This window comes from Ovis canadensis, chromosome 6 (genome assembly GCF_042477335.2).
Source record: "Ovis canadensis isolate MfBH-ARS-UI-01 breed Bighorn chromosome 6, ARS-UI_OviCan_v2, whole genome shotgun sequence".
Taxonomy (NCBI): domain Eukaryota; kingdom Metazoa; phylum Chordata; class Mammalia; order Artiodactyla; family Bovidae; genus Ovis; species Ovis canadensis.
Window position 1 is genome coordinate 22,900,658 of NC_091250.1, and position 18,359 is coordinate 22,919,016.

An 18,359-nucleotide genomic window follows, 5' to 3' on the forward strand; every position below is an offset into this window, starting at 1 on the left:
AAGTCCATGCCATTTCTGTCCTTTATTGAGCCCATCTTTGCATGAAATGTTCCCTCGGTATCTCTAATTTCCTTGAAGAGATCTCTAGTCTTTCCCATTCTGTTGTTCTCCTCTATTTCTTTGCATTGATCACTGAGGAAGGCTTTCTTATCTCTCCTTGCTATTCTTTGTAACTCTGCATCCAAATGGGACTATCTTTCCTTTTCTCCTTTGCTTTTCGCTTCTCTTCTTTTCACAGCTATTTGTAAGGCCTCCCCAGACAGCCATTTTGCTTTTTTGCCTTTCTTTTCAATGGAGATGGTTTTGATCCCTGTCTCCTGTACAGTGTCACGAACCTCCATCCATAGTTCATCAGGCATTCTGTCTATCAGATCTAGTCCCTTAAATCTATTTCTCAGTTCCACTATATAATCATAAGGGATTTGATTTAGGTCATACCTGAATGGTCTAGTGGTTTTCCCTACTTTCTTCAATTTAAGTCTAAATTTGGCAATAAGGGGTTCATGATCTGAGCCACAGTTAGCTCCCGGTCTTGTTTTTGCTGACTATATAGAGCTTCTCCATCTTTGGCTGCAAAGAATATAATCAATCTGATTTTGGTGTTGACCATCTGGTGATGTCCATGTGTAGAGTCTTCTCTTGTGTTGTTGGAAGAGGGTTAGGTAGAAGATAGGTGGATTCTGATTTCTGTTTTTGCATTCAGTCTCCTTTGATGCTGCTTTTGCTGAAGTGTGTAGAGAAAATCTAAGCTTACACAAATATGTGTTTGGGAAAGGGGAGTGTATACTTATAGCCTTTCAGGTAATTGTGGATATTTTTCTTTGATACTATGCTAAAACTGGACAAGTGGTATTTTCTTAGAGGCTATTTGTAACATGGAATCTGAAACCAAATCAAAGACCTTTTCACACTCTGCTACATTAAAAACTATTAGGTTATCTTGCCTAAGAATGAGTGTTTTACCATTATAATGGTTGCACTACATATAATGATTTTTGTAACCTCATACATCAGTTGTTTAGAAAATACTGGTTTACTATTCAGATCTTCCAAACGTTGGTACATTTTAATATATAATATTAAAAGATCGTATTTGTTAATATCACCATTAGTCTCATCAGATAATGTATTTAAATAATAGTATGCTGTTAAGCTCCAAGTAATGCACACAAGATCTACAACATTCTAATTTTCACTTGAAAGCTCAAATTTTATCATTGGCAATAAATACTGTTATTTATTGTTAATTGTTATTCTTAAAGTGACAGGCTCACTTTTTTTGTTAATAAACGTCTTAAAATTCTCAAGTTTGAATAATCATAGTTCCTGCCATTCTTTTAAGTCAAAATGATGATCTGTGAGTGAGGCGACTAGTTTTTGTCAGATTAAATAAATTAAAAAAGAAGTTCAATTTGCAACTCAAATAATTGCTCAGGTGCTTTTCCTTGAGACAGCTATCTACTTCAGTGTACGGTGGAGGTACTCCAGGTATGTGTCACATTTTCAGAGAAATATTAAAAGGATGGGTATTGAGGGGATGAAATGGAATGGTATTAATAATTCTTGCTGCCTTGTTGCATGTTTTCTTAACTGAAGCTGACTTTGTAAATGAGTGTGTGATGGTGGGGAATACAATGAGCAGGAGACTTCTGTTAAAGCACCAGCAGTTTGACCCATGATTACTCTTGCAAAAACAGTGAAGATATCAGCACAATGACAAGGGACTATGATAAACTGGTATTATTATGAAAATAGTTCTGACCATGCAGATGCCCTGTAAAGGCCTTGGGTCTGCCGGGGGACCACAGACTCTGCTTTGAGAGCCATGTGACCACTAAGTAAGGCTCTGTATTGCCGCAGAGGTCTTGACTACCAGTTAGTCTCCTGGATAACATCCACCAGCTGATGCTAAAATCAGTTGCCAATTACTGTTGGGCCTGAATATTTATTTTTTAAAAAACTGATAGATTATTGCTGTTACTACTGATACTAAAGTAGTACATGCACTTGGAAATGAAAATTCAAATGCTTCTCCCTGGTCCTGCACTCCAGCCCCATTTATCAAAGGTAAGTGACCATTCATATCCGAATTGTGTCGACTGCCTCCATAATACCAACCATCACTCACCTTATCATCTTGGTTTGTCAACTTGAAGCATCCTCTGTTGGTTCACACATGAAAGACGAGAGGTTTGGCTCATTTAGACCCTTATTCCTTGATGCGTGTAAATGTTTAACTCATTTACCGTCTTGGTCATCTTCCTATTTTTTTTAAGCATATATTTATATTTTTGTTCTTTTGGTTATGTTTGTGGCCTTAAATAATGTATTTAAAAAGAGATTTCTGCTGATCTTACGACAGGCCAAAAGCAGACCAGAGTATTCTCCAAACAGAAGGGAGGGAGGAGGGATTGAAATACTCAGACCCCACTGCTGCCTCCAGCTTTCCCACCTAGATAATTTGTGGCTCCTGCCTGTGGCAGAATGTGTGAGAGCCACGGAGAGCCACATGTCACAATAAATGGTGATAAAATGGAACAAGGGAAGGAGCTGGTGCCAACGATCTCATTTGACTTCTTCCTCTGAAGGATGGGGAAATTGAGGCCCTAAAGGAAAACTGACTTACTCAGTGTTATTTTGGTTAAGAACCGATATTGGGGCCAACATCTATATTAGTCCAATTGATTCTGTCTGCGATTCCAGTTGTACTTAGGATATCCTTAATTGGGGACAGAAGCAACATGGTTTCATCAAGTTGATCCCAGATGGGAATGAAAATGGTCAGTATTACATTTTCATAGCTTTTTATTGTTTTTAAAATTAGAATCTTTAACTTCTTTTAAATTTGTCAATTTATTTGTCTGTCTGTAAAGCAGACCCTTTATTTTGATAGTATATGTTTTGTGGGCTTTTAAAAGTTTTGTTTACTTTGAAAGACATAAATTAAGTTCTAAAAAAAATACACTGTAGCCCTAAGAGTATATTGCATCCTGAGCTTGCATTTCTGTTTAAAGTGTGGTTGAAACTGAAAAATTCAGATTGAGAATAGTATTTACCAAATAGAGAAAGGAAGACCAATCTTTCTGGTCCAACTGTATAAATTATGCATAATATTTAAGAGCAAGATCTGCCTTCCATTTCACTTATTGATTTGAAGAAGAGCATTTTGGCATCAGAAATGCAGACAGCAGGCATTTCCTACACCTAATTTATTCCCTCATAACCAAGAAACAGCTTGATATAGACGGTTTTATGTAAGATTTGTCACAGATCCTGGGTGCTTTGGAAATGTTTCACATTTCATTCAGTTTAATTCTGTTTTCTATATGAAAAAGTGTGGGTAAATACATTCTTCCTAGCAATATCTTGGAGACTTTATACTGTATTTAATTTGTGGAATTTGCTTTGACTTCTGTGGAAGGAATTGATAGGCAAATAAAATATTTGACCTGATTCTGGCTAGTGGATGTCTTTTTTAAACACTGACACTATTCATGATTCTTCTTTTTCTAAAAAGGAGATGGTGAAAATATAGCAGGTTCCAATTTTAGTGATCTATTAATCTTTGTGTCTGTAACTTTTGGGAATAGACTGAGAAATGATAGAAACTCAATGAGTAAGATAAGTACAGGATTAAAGGAAGAAGGTGGAAGTGGAGGGCAAGAATAAATTTCACCTGCTAATAAATAAATGAATACATTTTTGTGATTTTGTTAAGAAATTGAATATATAGAGAACTGTGTAGACAATAAATTGAGGACAAAATAGCAGGAACTTGTAGTAGCACTGGACAGGGAGAAATGGCCCTTAAATTCTCTTAGCTACCACTGGCCGCAGGTGAAAGGCATACTCAAAGTAAATTCTAGGTTTTTCTGGGAATGGAATCAATGACACATTGTGTCTTTAGCTCTTATCCTCAAAGCATAAATTAATGGCTTGACCTTATAACATTTAGTTTGCTTTTAGGTCAAGTGAAAAGAAGTTAAACATGTCAAGCCAACACAAATAATTTCTCAAGGCTTATCCACCGCAGGGATTCACTGCTCTTTCCATGATTCCTGACTATCTGGGGATGGGTGTGTGTGTGCGTGGGGTGGGGTGGGCAGGACGAAGGCAGTAGGTGGTAACCACGCCGTGTCAGTTTTGGCAGAATAGAACTCGGCCTTGGAGAGTGATTTCAAAACAGAGAGATCCCTTCCTTCTGAACTATTTGAACTGTTGGATGAGCCTTGAGCATATCTCCTGGAAAATGCAGTGCTGCTATCTCTTAAAAGTAAAATATTGTAAGTCATTATAAGCCACTAACATTGATGGGGTTGGTTTATTAACCACTCACCAGCTGGTCTCAGAGTAAATAGAACATAGGATGGCACACATGGAAAATTGGGGGTCAGGTGTATCCTAGACTGGAGAGCTGTGTGTCTGGGAGATAAGCCTGTGAAGAATCAACTGCTGTATGATGACAGGGTGGGTTGCAACACGGGAAAGCCTGATGTTCAGAAAAGAAAGGGGCTGGGCTAGAGAAAAGAAAGTTCTGTGGAAAATGTAGATAAATGTCTAACTCTCCTGACCCCCTCCCTTTTTTTTTTTTTTTTTTTGCATAGATGGTCTGTTTTGCTAGATTTTTAAGGAGAGAGAGATTAGCTGCTACTGCTGCTGCTAAGTCGCTTCAGTCGTGTCCAACTCTCCCACCAGGCTCCCCTGTCCCTGGGATTCTCCATATAAAGCTCTAAAGAAAGCAGCTGATTTGTAGGGAGCAGAGCAGAGCACTGGGAGTAAGAGATGCTGATACTTTTAGTTTTCAAGTCCGTTAAGTATCAGTCGTGTGTCCTTCTCACTTTCTGGTCTCATGAGTGACCCTAGGAAATGTTTTATATCTACTAGAACTAAACAAAAACTAACTAATATTGATTAGAAGATCTGTTTAAGGTTATATCATTAAAAATAACACTCATGCCTTCCTGGGAAGTTTTCCATTTTGAATTGTGTTAGTGGTATCTATGTTCTATGACCACCTCCCACTTGGTCACAGGCAAACACCAACTATCAAACAAATGTCTTCTTGTTACCTGAAATCACCAGGCTCAAACTCTTTTCTTATCACAGTTTATTGTTGTACATATGAGGTACCATGCTACTATCAGAATTATATCCAGTTTTTTTTTATTTTAAAAAACTCAGAAAAAAAAATGTTTCCATTAATTTTCATTCAATGTGAATGACAAGAATATTATAGCTATAAACACTGAAATAACCATTTCATTTCTTCCTGAGGAAGTTTCATATTTTAAGCAATGAAAAAAGAATGCCATACAAAGCTAGTTTGAAATCACATTACCTCTTTCTTTCCCCATGTATATTTATGTTACTTTCAGAAGAACATAACAACCACCTGCAGTATCCAGTGTAGCAAGTGTGTGTGTCCCCTAGAATTTGAGTTGTCTTCCAGATACACTGAGTGATCAAAATTCCTTTCAAAGGTTTGCTGCTCTAAGTACCATAATATCTATATTATGAATGAGTAAATTTCTCCTTTCATCCCACAAGCATCCAGTGTGTTTTTGACATTTCTTAAAGGGTAAGCTGTTTAGTTGACTCAGTTTATCCAGACAGAATTACACCATTAGGAGCTTTGTTTAGAAGTTTAAATGCACATCTCATCCTTGGAGCGTAAATGCATTGTTTTTCTTTTCCTTTCCTTTTTTTTTTTTTTAATCAGTAGAAATGTTGTCAAAATGAAAACACAATACTGTATGTAACTCCTGGGGACTGTTCTCACTATGTTTGACCCTCTTAAGCTAATTTTCTTAAAATAGTGAAGATTAAAGGCTGTATTCATTTTCTAGTATGTTAGGCATGTGCTGTTCATAAAGGTAGCGGTAAGCATGAAGACTGACTTTACCATCTTTGTCCAAATGACTTTGATATTGCTTTTACTGTCAGGGATCTTAAAATCTGGTTCTTTGTCTAATTCTTTCTGCTAATAGCTTGTTTGTTTAAAAATTGGCTTATCATTTGGGTATACAAAACTTTAAAACATTTAATTAATTTTTATAATACAATTTTAGAAATGAATAGTTAGTGAAAGTATCTCAAAATTTGTTTTCTAATTAGTGAATAGTTGATAGAATTCAATTTCACATATTATAATGGCCATTATATTGGCCATAATAGTTTCATATTATAATGAAACTATTTGGGCATAATTTTTTCTAATCATACTTTTGATTACATTCATAAAAGCTTATAAAGTCATAGCAAGGAATTTATTTACTACTTAAATTTCTTGTGTGTTTAGTATATTTAAAAACTAAGTAAATATAAGTACAGGAAAATCAGCATGACATTCTTTTCTTTTTTTGAATACTTTATTAATCATATAATCATTAAAAATTTAAGTGTAAAATATATTTTAAGAACCATGCCTGGCTCATCTTGGTACTTCCTCCATTTAATTTAGTAGATAACCCATAAATTTAACTGTGTTATATTGTCTTTCATGAAAGTGATGTACAAAATGTTCTAAGAAAAATGGCACTTGGCTTTGATTATCTTTTTCTGCCTTGTACCATTGCAAATCTGGGATTAAAAATCATACATTAATTTGTTTTTTGTCACAGATCTCTGTGTTATACAATTTCATTTTGAATTATCTGAAAAAAATGTAATTTTTCTGTATTTAAATGTAAATAACCCAACATATCATCTAGAGAAACTGTCCTTAGATTTCAGTTAATAGGTTTTTTTCTTGGGAGCATTAAGAAAAAGTTGTTTACATTAAAAAGTCTGTCTGTTTCTGGAGATGACATAGACCTCAGATTCTGAGCAAACATTTCTGTAGAACCAGTGAGAACTACTGGAGTTGATCTGCAGCTCACAGCAAAGGGACATAAGTTGTCAATCAGATATCTTCAGACCCCTACAATTTCTTGCTTTTAGAGGATTTAGTCAGTACACTTTATATTGCTTCTTACTGTTTTGGTATACTCAGTGTGTTTCTATTTCCCATCCAATAGCTGGTACAACATACCTTTCAGAATAATAATTATGTAATGATAGAGACGTTGGAAACTTTTACAGAAATGTACTAGACTATGTGGATGAAAAATCACTTTTTTCCTTCTATAATACTTATCTTTTTTTTTTTTCGATGCAGATAAAGCTCAGATATAACTTTACCATTCTCTGATCTAGGACAAATTGTAAATTATAATTCTTTCTAAATACTTCAGTGGATTTATATTTTTGCAAGCAGTTTTCACGGGCATTAGGCCTCTGGCGCTTTATGCTACATTGTGATGTTTACTTTCTGTTTTGTAGGACACTTTATAGAATCAAAGAATAAGAAAACATTCTACAGGCAAACAGCAGCCTACAAGTCTACAGAGACATAATCTTAGTTGATATATAAAAGTGTAAATATTACTACGAAATGGAACAGTTCTGCATTGGTATTTGATATTTATATTGGTTGCTATTGATTAACACGTGAGTGCACAGTAGTCTCCAATAACCCCACAGGCTCAGATACGGGTTAAGAGAAAGGCCATAGGCCTCAAGGCTTGTAACAAATACTTTTAGTTTTGTTTTGTTTCTAATCATCCACGTGCCAGCACGTGGAAAGAACTTTGTTTTTCTATTCTCATTTGAAGAGGTATATTTTTAAACCGCCTTTTGGTAGCTCCCGGAAGCTCTGGGAGAGGTGAGCGTTCCATGGAGATGCATTCTCGAGCTTTCTCACAGTGCTATCTCACTTTCTGCAGCTCCTGCCTCAGCCAGGATGGCAGAGGCTGCCCCAGTCTGTGCAGCAGCTTGGAGAGCTCCACGTTGTGGTCACGATAGTAGCTGGATAGAAATGCTCTGCTCTGAGAGGGGAGGAGGAGGCACAAGGACATTCAATTTTATTTGTTGGAGTATACTTAATACACTTTGATGATGTTTATTTATATCTGTAGATATTTGTGGCTTAAAATTGATTTTAAGCATGCAGACTATTTATTTAGCACAAGATAGTCAACAAAACAGTCCAAAATACAATACTTGGGTGTAACGTCAAAAATGACAGAATGATCTTGGTTCGTCTCCAAGGCAAACCATTCAGTATCATAGTAATCCAAGTCTATGCCCCAACCGCTGATGCCAAAGAAGCTGAAGTTGACTGGTTCTATGAAAACTTATCACACCTCCTAGAACTAGCACCCCAAAAGACATCCTTTTCATCACAGGGGACTGAAATGGAAAAGCAGGAAGTCAAGAGATACCCAGAATAACAGGCAAGTTTGGCCCTGAAGTACAGACTGAAACAGGGCAGAACCTAACAGAGTTTTGTCAAGAGAACATCTTAGTTATAGCATTTCCAATAACTCAAAAGATGGCTCTACATATGGACATCACCAGATGGTGATGAAATCATACTGCCTATGTTCCTTGCAGCCAAAGATGGAGAAGCTCTATTCAGTTAGCGAAAACATGACCTGGAGCTGACTGTGGCTCAGGTCATGAGCTCCTTATTGCAAAATTCATGCTTAAACAGAAGACAGTAGGGAAAACCACCATTCAGCTTTGACCTAAATCAAATCTCTTATGATTATTGCTGGGAGCCAGCGTGAGGAACTCCGCCCATGGCAAAGGTCATGAGGAAGGAGGCAAAGGCATGATCAAGCCTCAGGAAACCCCCTGTTCCCAAGCATCTAACCCCAAAACCAGAGTCTGTTTTATGCTCTCACCTACACCTCTGACTTTACGGGGGGCTCTCCTCCATAACCATTTCTCTCGGAGAAGGAGTTAACTTGCAGCTCCAAGTCAATAAAAATTCCTGGGTGTGACAAGAATGTTTCAGCTTACGACTCCTCTGAAGGTTATCTGGCCACATGTGATTGTTTACAGCCTCCCAATCTGAGAGGCATGAGATGTTTTAGACTTACTAAAGGCAAATTCTTTTGGGGAGTTAGAAATTATTAGTATAGTGGGTTGGTTAGGAATTATATTGGTGAAGGGTTTTTCATTTGTTGTGTCAATAATTGCTGCTAATTCCCTGCTCTGGGTGGGACAAGGATGTCTGGGGTCAAACCTCTCTGCTAACAGACTAGCTTGTATGACAGGATTATTCATACTCCTGCCACATGATTGTTTACTACCTCTTAACCATAAACAGCACAGAGAGTTTTGAAGTATTTTGAGAGTCTTAATTAGCATAGGGCTTTTTCTTCTTGTTGAGTCAATGATTGCCGCCAGGCCTCCATATCCTTAGGCACCTGGGAATATATTAATCAATGTATTTGGAATATAGTAAAGGAAATATAGTAGTTTTTGATGTTAGCATTACTAGACTTTTGAGTTAATGGATTTTCTCTTTTGTAATAGATCACTGTACTTTGTTATAAATCACTGTGTCCTTGCTATGTAAAAATGTAACTTTATCACTATCTTAAGACTAAATAGATCTTAAGGGGAACATTGGTGAAAGGATTTTCACTTGTTGGGCTGATGTTTGCTGCTAAATCTCCAGACTCCCTGCCCTTATAATGAATATAACTAGCATATAGGAGAAATAAGCATTAACCCTTAAGCATATAGGAGAAATAAGTATTAACCTTTAAGATTAATCATGTTAACCTTGGGTTAAATAAATTCCTTTCTGGATTGTAACTCACTACACCCTCACCCTATAGGAATGTAACTTTATTTGGAGGGTGGTGCCTGGTTTAAGAAAAAACACCCTTGGAAGAAATAAGTTTTTTGGTTATCAGAAAGAAAGGATCATAAAATGTCAGCAGGTCTCACTCATGGCCAGAAGATGATGTAATATCCCTAAGACCTTTTTTTTTTATACATTTATGTGAAGCACCTGATTTTGATAAAGGTCAGGACTGCTGACTCCCGCGTGACTCTGTATTCATCCCTATGTGTAACAAAAGGTATATAAGCAAACCCCAAAATAAAGAAATCGGATCAGTTTCTGGAAAGACTGATTCCCCCATGTCGCTTCTTTCTTGCTCCCATTTTTCTGGCTGAATTCCCATCTGGAGCATGGATGCTATTCCACGTAATCCAAGTTATTCAGCCTCTTTTTCTCCACTAATCTTCCTACTACACTATCCGTTTCTAATCTCTCTCTATATCTGTAATTAAATATGTATTTTTCCAAAGACGCCGACTCCGTCCCCCCACCTTCGGATCACCCTGGATCCACTGGGGCTGGACCCCGGCAATTATATAGTAGAAGTAACAGATATATTCAGGGGATTAGATCTGGTAGACACAGTGCGTGAAGAACTATGGACAGAAGTTTGTAATATTGTACCCAAGGCAGTGACTGAAACCATCCTAATGAAAAAGAAACGCAAGGAGCTGAAGTGGTTGGTTGAGGAGGCTTTACAAATAGCTGAGGAAAGAATATAAGTGAAAGGCAAGGGAGAAAGGGAATGATATACCCATCTGAATGCAGAGTTCCAGAGAAGAGCAAGGAGAGATAAGAAGGCCTTGTAAAATAGAGGAAATAGAGGAAAACAATAGGATGGGGAAGACTAGAGATATCATCAAGAAAATTGGAGATCTCAAGGGAACACTTCATGCCCAGATGGGCATGATGAAGGGACAGAAACGGTAAGGACTTAACAGAAGCAGAGAGATTAAGAAGAGGTGGCAAGAATACACAGAAAAACTATACAAGAAAGTTCTTAATGACCCAGATAACCACGATGATGTGGTCACTCACCTAGAGCTGGACGTCCTGGAATGTGAAGTCAGGTGGACCTTAGGAAGCACTGCTATGAACAAAGCTAGTGGAGGTGATAGAATTTCAGCTGAGTTATTTCAAATCCTAAAAGATGATGCTGTTAAAGTGCTGCACTCAATATGTCAGCAAATTTGGAAAACTCAGCAGTAGCCACTGGACCAGGTCAGTTTTCATTCCAATCCCAAAGAAAGGCAATGCCAAAGAATGTTCAAACTACTGTACAGTTGTCCTCATTTAAATGTTAGTAAGGTTATGCTCAAAGTCCTTCAAGCTAGGCTTCAGCAGTATGTGAATTGAGAACTTCCAGATGTACAAACTGGATTTAGAAAAAGCAGAGGAACCAGAGATCAAATTGCCAATATTTGCTGGATCATGGAGAAAGCAAGTGAGTTCTAGGAAAAACATCTGGAAGGTCCGTCTAGTCAAAGCTATGGTTTTTCCAGTAGTCATGTATGGATGTGAGAGTTGGACCATAAAGAAGGCTGAGTGCTGAAGAAGTGAAGCTTTTGAACTGCGGTGCTGGAAAATACTCTTGAGAGTCCCTTGGACAGCAAGGAGATTAAACCAGTCAATCCTAAAGGAAATCAACCCCTGAATATTCACTGGAAGGACTGATGCTGAAGCTGAAGCTCCCCTGATGCAAAAGGGCTGATTCATTGGGAAAGACCTTGATGCTGAGAAAAATTGAAGGCAAAAGTAGAAGGGAGTGGCAGAGGATGAGATGGTTGGATAGTTTTACTGACTCAATGGACATGAATTTGAGCAAACTCCAGGAGATAGTGGAGGACAGAGGACTGGGGCGTGCTGCAGTCCATGGAGTTACAAAGAATCAGACATGACTTAGAGGCTGAACAACAAAACATAGTGACTGTTCTTCAAAATACACACCCCAAACACGTAAATGTTTTCACTAGGGAAAAGGCTTTTGTATTAAACGTGGTTTATTTGTGCAGAATTAAATATTCAAATAGCTAGATTGAGTTTAGAAATATAGCTGTAACAATTGATTGGTTCCAGTATTATGCTCTATTAAAACTGTTCTGGCTTTGGAGCAAGAGTTGGCTTGATAAATCTATAAAATAAAACACTCTTTTGTCATCATTAATTTACATGTAGAATTTGAAGATAATATTTTCTTAAGAGCACATTTAAAGCATACACAAAATACTCACTGTTAGTAAACTATCCTGATTTACAAGGGGGTAGATTTCCCTTCAATAAAGGAAAATATTTTAATTGAAATTGTAAGAAATGGAAAGTGCTGTGTTGTAAGGTGGTGCTTAGTGGGGTTTGTATGTAGTTCAAATGACTGTGGTTGGGAATGTCATGGAGGGTGGGTTTCTGGATCTTTATCTGTGCCTCTCTGCTTTACTATTCTGAGGGTTTCAGTTCAGTTGAATCTTTAAGAGATTAATTTTAAATTAATCTTATTTTCTTCTGCTGTTCTCTTGAAATGTCATATCTGGTACCCCATCTTAAATGCCCTAGAAAAATATGTCATTTTATGCTGATAACTTCAATGTAACATAGTGGTTTTTGCAGTAATTCCGATCACTGGAACAAGGCTGAACATTCGTGCTGTACTGTAACCATCACTGCGATCAAGGGAAAACCTGAACCTTTGTGTGGCTCATGTGTCAGTCTCCCTGCTTCTCTCTGTTTTGGGTCTCCTCAGTCATCAGCTCTAAAACCACCACCAGGCCCTGCTAGCGTACCCTGGCCAGAGAAAAGTGGAGATGAAACATATTCCCGGATCCTCTGTCTGGGGGCCTGATCATTCTGTGCCCCCTCTGCTGCCAGCCAGGCCTGGAATCCAGGGCTGAGCCCGAGGCCTTCGTGCAGAGGTTTCCCCGCTGTCCTCTCCTAACATCTCCCTTTGCATTGCTCCTCTTCATGAAGGAAGCCCTGGGCAACAGCAGCCTGGGACTGCCTACATCCTGCAGCTTGCTCCCCTATATTTCCCATGTGACAAAGGGTTCTCCAGCAGCTCAACTGACTTTAGAATTGAACCTCCTGAGATCCACATTCTTCCTACATTTCCTTGGGGTTTCGTATCAGTATCGTACCTCCTGATACGGAGGATTATCTCAACTACATCTCAATGTATTGGCTTTTTTGGCATCCTTTTCAAACCTGACAGCCTGTATCAGCAGCCAGACCCTTGTCCTGTGCCCTATTAAGTGAGTATGTTGGTCCCCATAATCAAGTACCCCTTCTTGTTCTTCTGCTCCCTCCTATGGCAAGATAACTGATAGGAGATTTGTAAAGTAAAACACGTCCTATTTGAGAGTCTAATAGGTTCAGGCCAAAAATTACTAGGACAGAATTCAGTGGTATGGAAAATTTACATACATTGTTATCTGATGATTGTTCAGAAAGTGTACCATTTTAGATGGCAAATCAGATAGAATATATGCTAATGTATGCCAGTGTAGTCCATTTCATGCAAACTCACGTGAAATTAAGGTAATAAAAGGAATAATAATGTATACTTCTATAACATAAAACATGATGAAAGAAGAAATTGTATAATAAATTCAGTATCAGGTTGTTTATTGGACTATTATTAAAGAAACTATTAAGTGCTTTTGATTTGGAGAGGTAATTGATTAAGTGGTTCATTCAAAATGTCAGCTTTTATTCCTTTCCTATAATATATTTGGATAAACAAAGCCAAAGTGGAAGCCAGATAATCCACCAGATCGTCATTTCCAGGGTCAAGTGTATCCCGTGATGTGTCGGTGATACTTGTGGGGAAGGGTACTGGTGTTTTTCCTGTAGTAGGAGAAGCAAGCAGTGTGGTGACATTACTGCCTACTCGAATCTGTTCTACGCAGTTGTCCATTACCTCCAGGAAAGAGGCCTTACTCTCGCCTCCTGTCTGGGCATTATCTGTATGAAGTCAGCCACCCTACTCCCTCAAATAAATCCATATGTATAGATATTGTGATATAATAAGAAAAATAAATTTGGTTTTGACTCTGGTTCCGGCAGAGAGCTCCTAAGAACCTTGTCATTTCCTGAGTTACAGGGGTGAAAAGAGTGCCTTTTGTTGTATACAGCAAGTTCCTTTAAACTTTGCCCAAGTTTATGCTAGTGAAGTGACAGTATGGGTCCCTAGACAGCTTCAGACGGGGGCTGGTTGCTAGAAGAGAAGCTCTGGTGCTCAGGACCCTTCTGGACCTTGTCCTGTGTACCTCTCCATCTATAATAACAGGAAGTAAAGCATTTCTGGGGCATGTGAGTCATTATATCAAATTACAAAATCTGGGGAGGAATTCTTGGGAACCCCTGATTGGTAGCCAAGTTGGACAGATGTGCGAATAACCTGGGACCCCACTACTTGTTACTGAAGTCTGAAGGGGGCAGTTTTGTGGGACTGAGCTCTTAATCTGTGGGGACTGTACTTAACCCTGGGTAGTTGGTGTCAGAATTGGATTAAATTATAGGACACCTACCTGGTATCTGCAGAAAATTAAAGAATTGCTTGGTATGGAAAACCCACACATCTATGTCAGAGGTGTTTGAGAAAAAACATCTTAGGAATGTATTACAGAGAAACCTTATTGAGGGGTAAGGTTTTAGACTTTTAATCTTCCTCTACCATGAATTTAATATCATGTCTCAGTATGTGTTTGATGGGAGTAAAATAAAATGCTAAGGAAGATGTTCTACAGTGTCTTAGATGTTTTGGTTTCAGTAAATATACAGAGAGATAGCTTTGACATACATGAAAATGAAACATTTTATATTGCTGTCTTGAAATGCTATGGAAATCACCCTTGAATATTTATTAATATGTACTGCTTTCATAGTGCACTGAAGGATATATTTTAATAATCCACCAAAGAAAACTGTAGCTCTGAGAGTATCCTTTATTTATCAAAAGAACCCCCAGAATGTCTTTTAGATAGAATTTAATTATGAGCTTAGTGAGGACAAAGCTCTGTCTCTATCAGACTGGAATAAAAAAAAAATGGTCCTGAAAGTATCAAAAAGGATTCAGATACGTTCAGACCATGTTAGGATTCTCAGACCAATGTAGGATTCTTGGTTACCACAATATGTTAAATGTTGTGGGAAAACAGTCTCAAATGTTTGAATTTTTGAGTTAGTTATTTTTTAAAATAAAATCAATCTACTTGCGTTATGTCCAAACTGCACATTAACAGGACTGATTATGAAATCAAAGTATCAATACATTTTAATATATGTGTAGTAAGCTTTAAAGTGAGAATATAGGGCCAACAAAGTGGGAAAACTGTAGCTTTAAGTGACCACCACGGCCATGGCAGACATGCTTCGTGTCTATGGCAAAGTTTGGGTGTCTCCATTCTCCAGACCTTAAATTATCTGCTAGTATGTTATACATTGGGGAAACATATTAATTCTTTAATCTTATTATCATATTAGCAGTTCAAAACTTAGTATACCAGTAGTTAATATTATTATGCAGGCCACATTTACCACCACAGAGTGACTTAGTGAAAATAAAATCTTTTGGTCCTATTTTTAATTTCCAGTTGATATATTTCCTGCCCTGGTTTCAGTTAATATTTTCAGTGCTAAAATTTCTGTGAATGTATCTCTTTTTGGAATGAGATGTTGCCTTCTTTGTTCCAATTCAAAATGGCAAATTCTATTGTTGGCATTTATTCTCACATGACAGGTAATATATCACTGGAAAAATCAAAACAAGCAAGCAGGATGCATCCAATCCAAATGTTACTTTTTATTTTTAGAAAGTGAATTTTTTATTTTAATCATTTTTCTAAGAAAATAGATGTATTTTAAAGTATCATTTTGCTTATTTAGTTTGTATTTTTAAGCTCTATACTTACATCAGGATCCATTGGAGGGTATTTTCTTCCTTTGCTCTTTCCAAGGCATTTTGTTTTACCTTCTTCCAGTAACTGACACCAGAAACCTTTATGAGAATCAAACCTTAAAAAGATACAAAGAGCAAAATAGTAGTTTTCGAGCAACTAATATAATATACTGACCAAAAACATGGAATATTTTAGTTTGGATATTAGTCTATAACTGAGGAAACTGGCATATTTTTTGACTACATCACTTTACATAAAGTCTTTTGGCATACTTCTGAATTCTCAGTCCATCTGTCATCTCTGTGAGTTTGCCAGATTTCTAATAGAAAAACTGTCAGCAGAAGGTCTCCTATTAATAGAAATTAATAAGCCTACCTCCTTCATCTGGAAAGAAAAGTTTTATAAGTTTCAAGCCCATTCTTTCCTTTTGCAGGGTTTAAAAATGACACATCAGGCTTCATCCATATCTGTGGATTTACATAGTACTTTTATCATTCGATTACAGGTTAATAGAAGAGATAGGGTTTGGGTGTGTCATGGAGTGATTAATTTTAGAATTCTCTAGCTATAATCCATTTAATTTTTTTTTTCCAGAGACACTTTCTTATTTTGGTACGAGCTTTGTGTTAAAGTAATAACACTTATAAATGAAGATTTTATGGTATAATGAAAATAATAGAAGCACATTAAATTTATATTTTAGTATACTAAAATATTTCATATAACTCTTTTATTTGAGCTTTCCTTATAACTCCTTAATGATATGGAGTATAGTTTTTGTCCCATTTAGTGGCACTTAGCTTAGAGTTTTGGAGAAGGCAATGGCACCCCACTCCAGTACTCTTGCCTGGAAAATCCCATGGACGAAGGAGCCTGGTGGGCTGCAGTCCATGGGGTCACTAAGAGTCGGACATAACTGAGCAACTTCACTTTCACTTTTCACTTTCATGCATTGGCGAAGGACATGGCAACCCACTCCAGTGTTCTTGCCTGGAGAATCCCAGGGATGGGGGAGCCTGGTGGGCTGCCGTCAGTGGGGTCTCACAGAGTCGGACATGACTGAAGCGACTTAGCAGCAGCAGCTTAGAGTTTGGCTCTTTGTGAACACTCACCAACTGTTAGTTGAACAAAAAATGAGAAAGAAGGAAATGTTTGTCGAGGTTTACCTATCTTGGACTATATACTTTTTAAGTATGCAGGTGACAACTCAAGTCTGGGCCTCCTGATTCCAGGTCCAGGGCCTTTTCTTCTTTACAGTCTCTGGTTATGTTTGGTATTATCATTCATTATGAACATATAGTGATTTCCATGCTTGACTAGAAAAGTGACTGCTAACAGTATTCATGATTCTTTCACTTGCTTTTGTTATTCAGTGATTCTATTGCTATAATTTCTTCTTCACTAGAAGTTATTATCATTTAGGACCATGTTTTTCTTTTGCCTTCAATCCATATCACTCAGAATGCTGCATCTAGCTCTTTCTTTGGAGAAGGCAATGGCGACCCACTCCAGTACTTTTGCCTGGAAAATCCCATGGGTGGAGGAGCCTGATAGGCTGCAGTCCATGGGGTCGCTAAGAGTTGGACGCAACTTAGTGACTTCACCTTCACTCTTCGCTTTCATACATTGGAGAAGGACATGGCAACCCACTCCAGTGTTCCTGCCTGGAGAATCCCAGGGACGGAGCAGCCTGGTGGGTTGCCGTCTATGGGGTCACACAGAGTCGGACATGACTGAAGCGACTTAGCAGCAGTAGCAGTAGCAGCAGCTCTTTCTTAAAATTATAGTGTAAACAGTAAACAACTGGAAATCAAAATAAAAACACATTTAATTTAGCATAAAACATAAATTTAAAACAAAATTTAAAAAAAATAAAACAAAATAAAATTTATTTTGTTTAAAATTTAAAACAAAATATGTGCAAGATCTGTGTACTGACAATTGTTAAGAGAAATTACAGAAGACACAAACAAAAGAAGAGCTGTACCATATTCACAGATCAGAAGACTATATAGTTTTAAAATATCAATGCTCTCCAGATTTATCTAGAGATTCACTGTGAGTTCAATCAAAATTCCAGTGGGCTTTTTTGGGTAGAAATTAAAAAGATGATTATAAAATGTATATGGAAATAAAAGCTAACAATTTGTTTTAAACAAGCCAAAACAATTTGAAAGAGGAGATCAAAGCTGGAGATCTTATACTATTTTATTTAAAGATTTACTATAATGCCACAATAATGAAGCCTATGTAGTATTGGAACCAATGGATCAATGAACAAAATAGAATCTAGAAACAGACCAACCCATCTACAGTCAACTGATTTTTAAAAGTAGTTCAGTGGGAAAGGACAGTCTTTTAAGCAAATGGAACTAGAAAAATTGGATATTTATGTGGAAAATATGAATATCAATCCCACACTCTGAGCTTTGAAGAGTTGATGCTTTTGAACTGTGGTATTGGAGAAGACTCTTGAGAGTCCCTTGGACTGCAAGGAGATCCACCCAGTCCATCCTAAAGGAAATCAGTCCTGAATATTCATTGGAAGGATGGATGCTGAAGCTGCAGCTCCAATACTGTGGCCACCTGATGTGAAGAACTAACTATTGGAAAAGACCCTGATGCTGGGAAAGATTGAAGGCAGGAGGAGAAGGGGATGACAGAGGATGAGTTGGTTGGATGGCATCACCAACTCGATGGACATGAGTTTGAGCAAGCTCTGGGAGTTGGTGATGGACAGGAATGCCTGGGGTGCTACAGTCCATGGGGTCTCAAAGAGTCGGAAGCAATTG

General features: G+C 37.6%; 1 protein-coding gene across 3 annotated transcripts in view; it reads right to left on the reverse strand.

Annotated features, from left to right (window-relative positions):
* Positions 1 to 5,682: 5,682 nt before the first annotated feature.
* LOC138442283 (bifunctional heparan sulfate N-deacetylase/N-sulfotransferase 3) overlaps positions 5,683 to 18,359 on the reverse strand; it is a 164,368-nt gene continuing 151,691 nt past the window's right edge. The window contains exons 12-13 of one of the 3 annotated variants that reach the window (XM_069593396.1): positions 15,580 to 15,682; positions 5,683 to 7,865 (exon numbers count right to left, since the gene is read on the reverse strand). In XM_069593396.1, the coding sequence (XP_069449497.1) occupies positions 7,746 to 7,865; positions 15,580 to 15,682 (223 nt within the window). In that variant the 3' untranslated portion in view covers positions 5,683 to 7,745. The remainder of the gene's footprint in view (positions 7,866 to 15,579; positions 15,683 to 18,359) is intronic. The other 2 variants (XR_011446603.1, XR_011446604.1) reach the window with 2 other exon arrangements.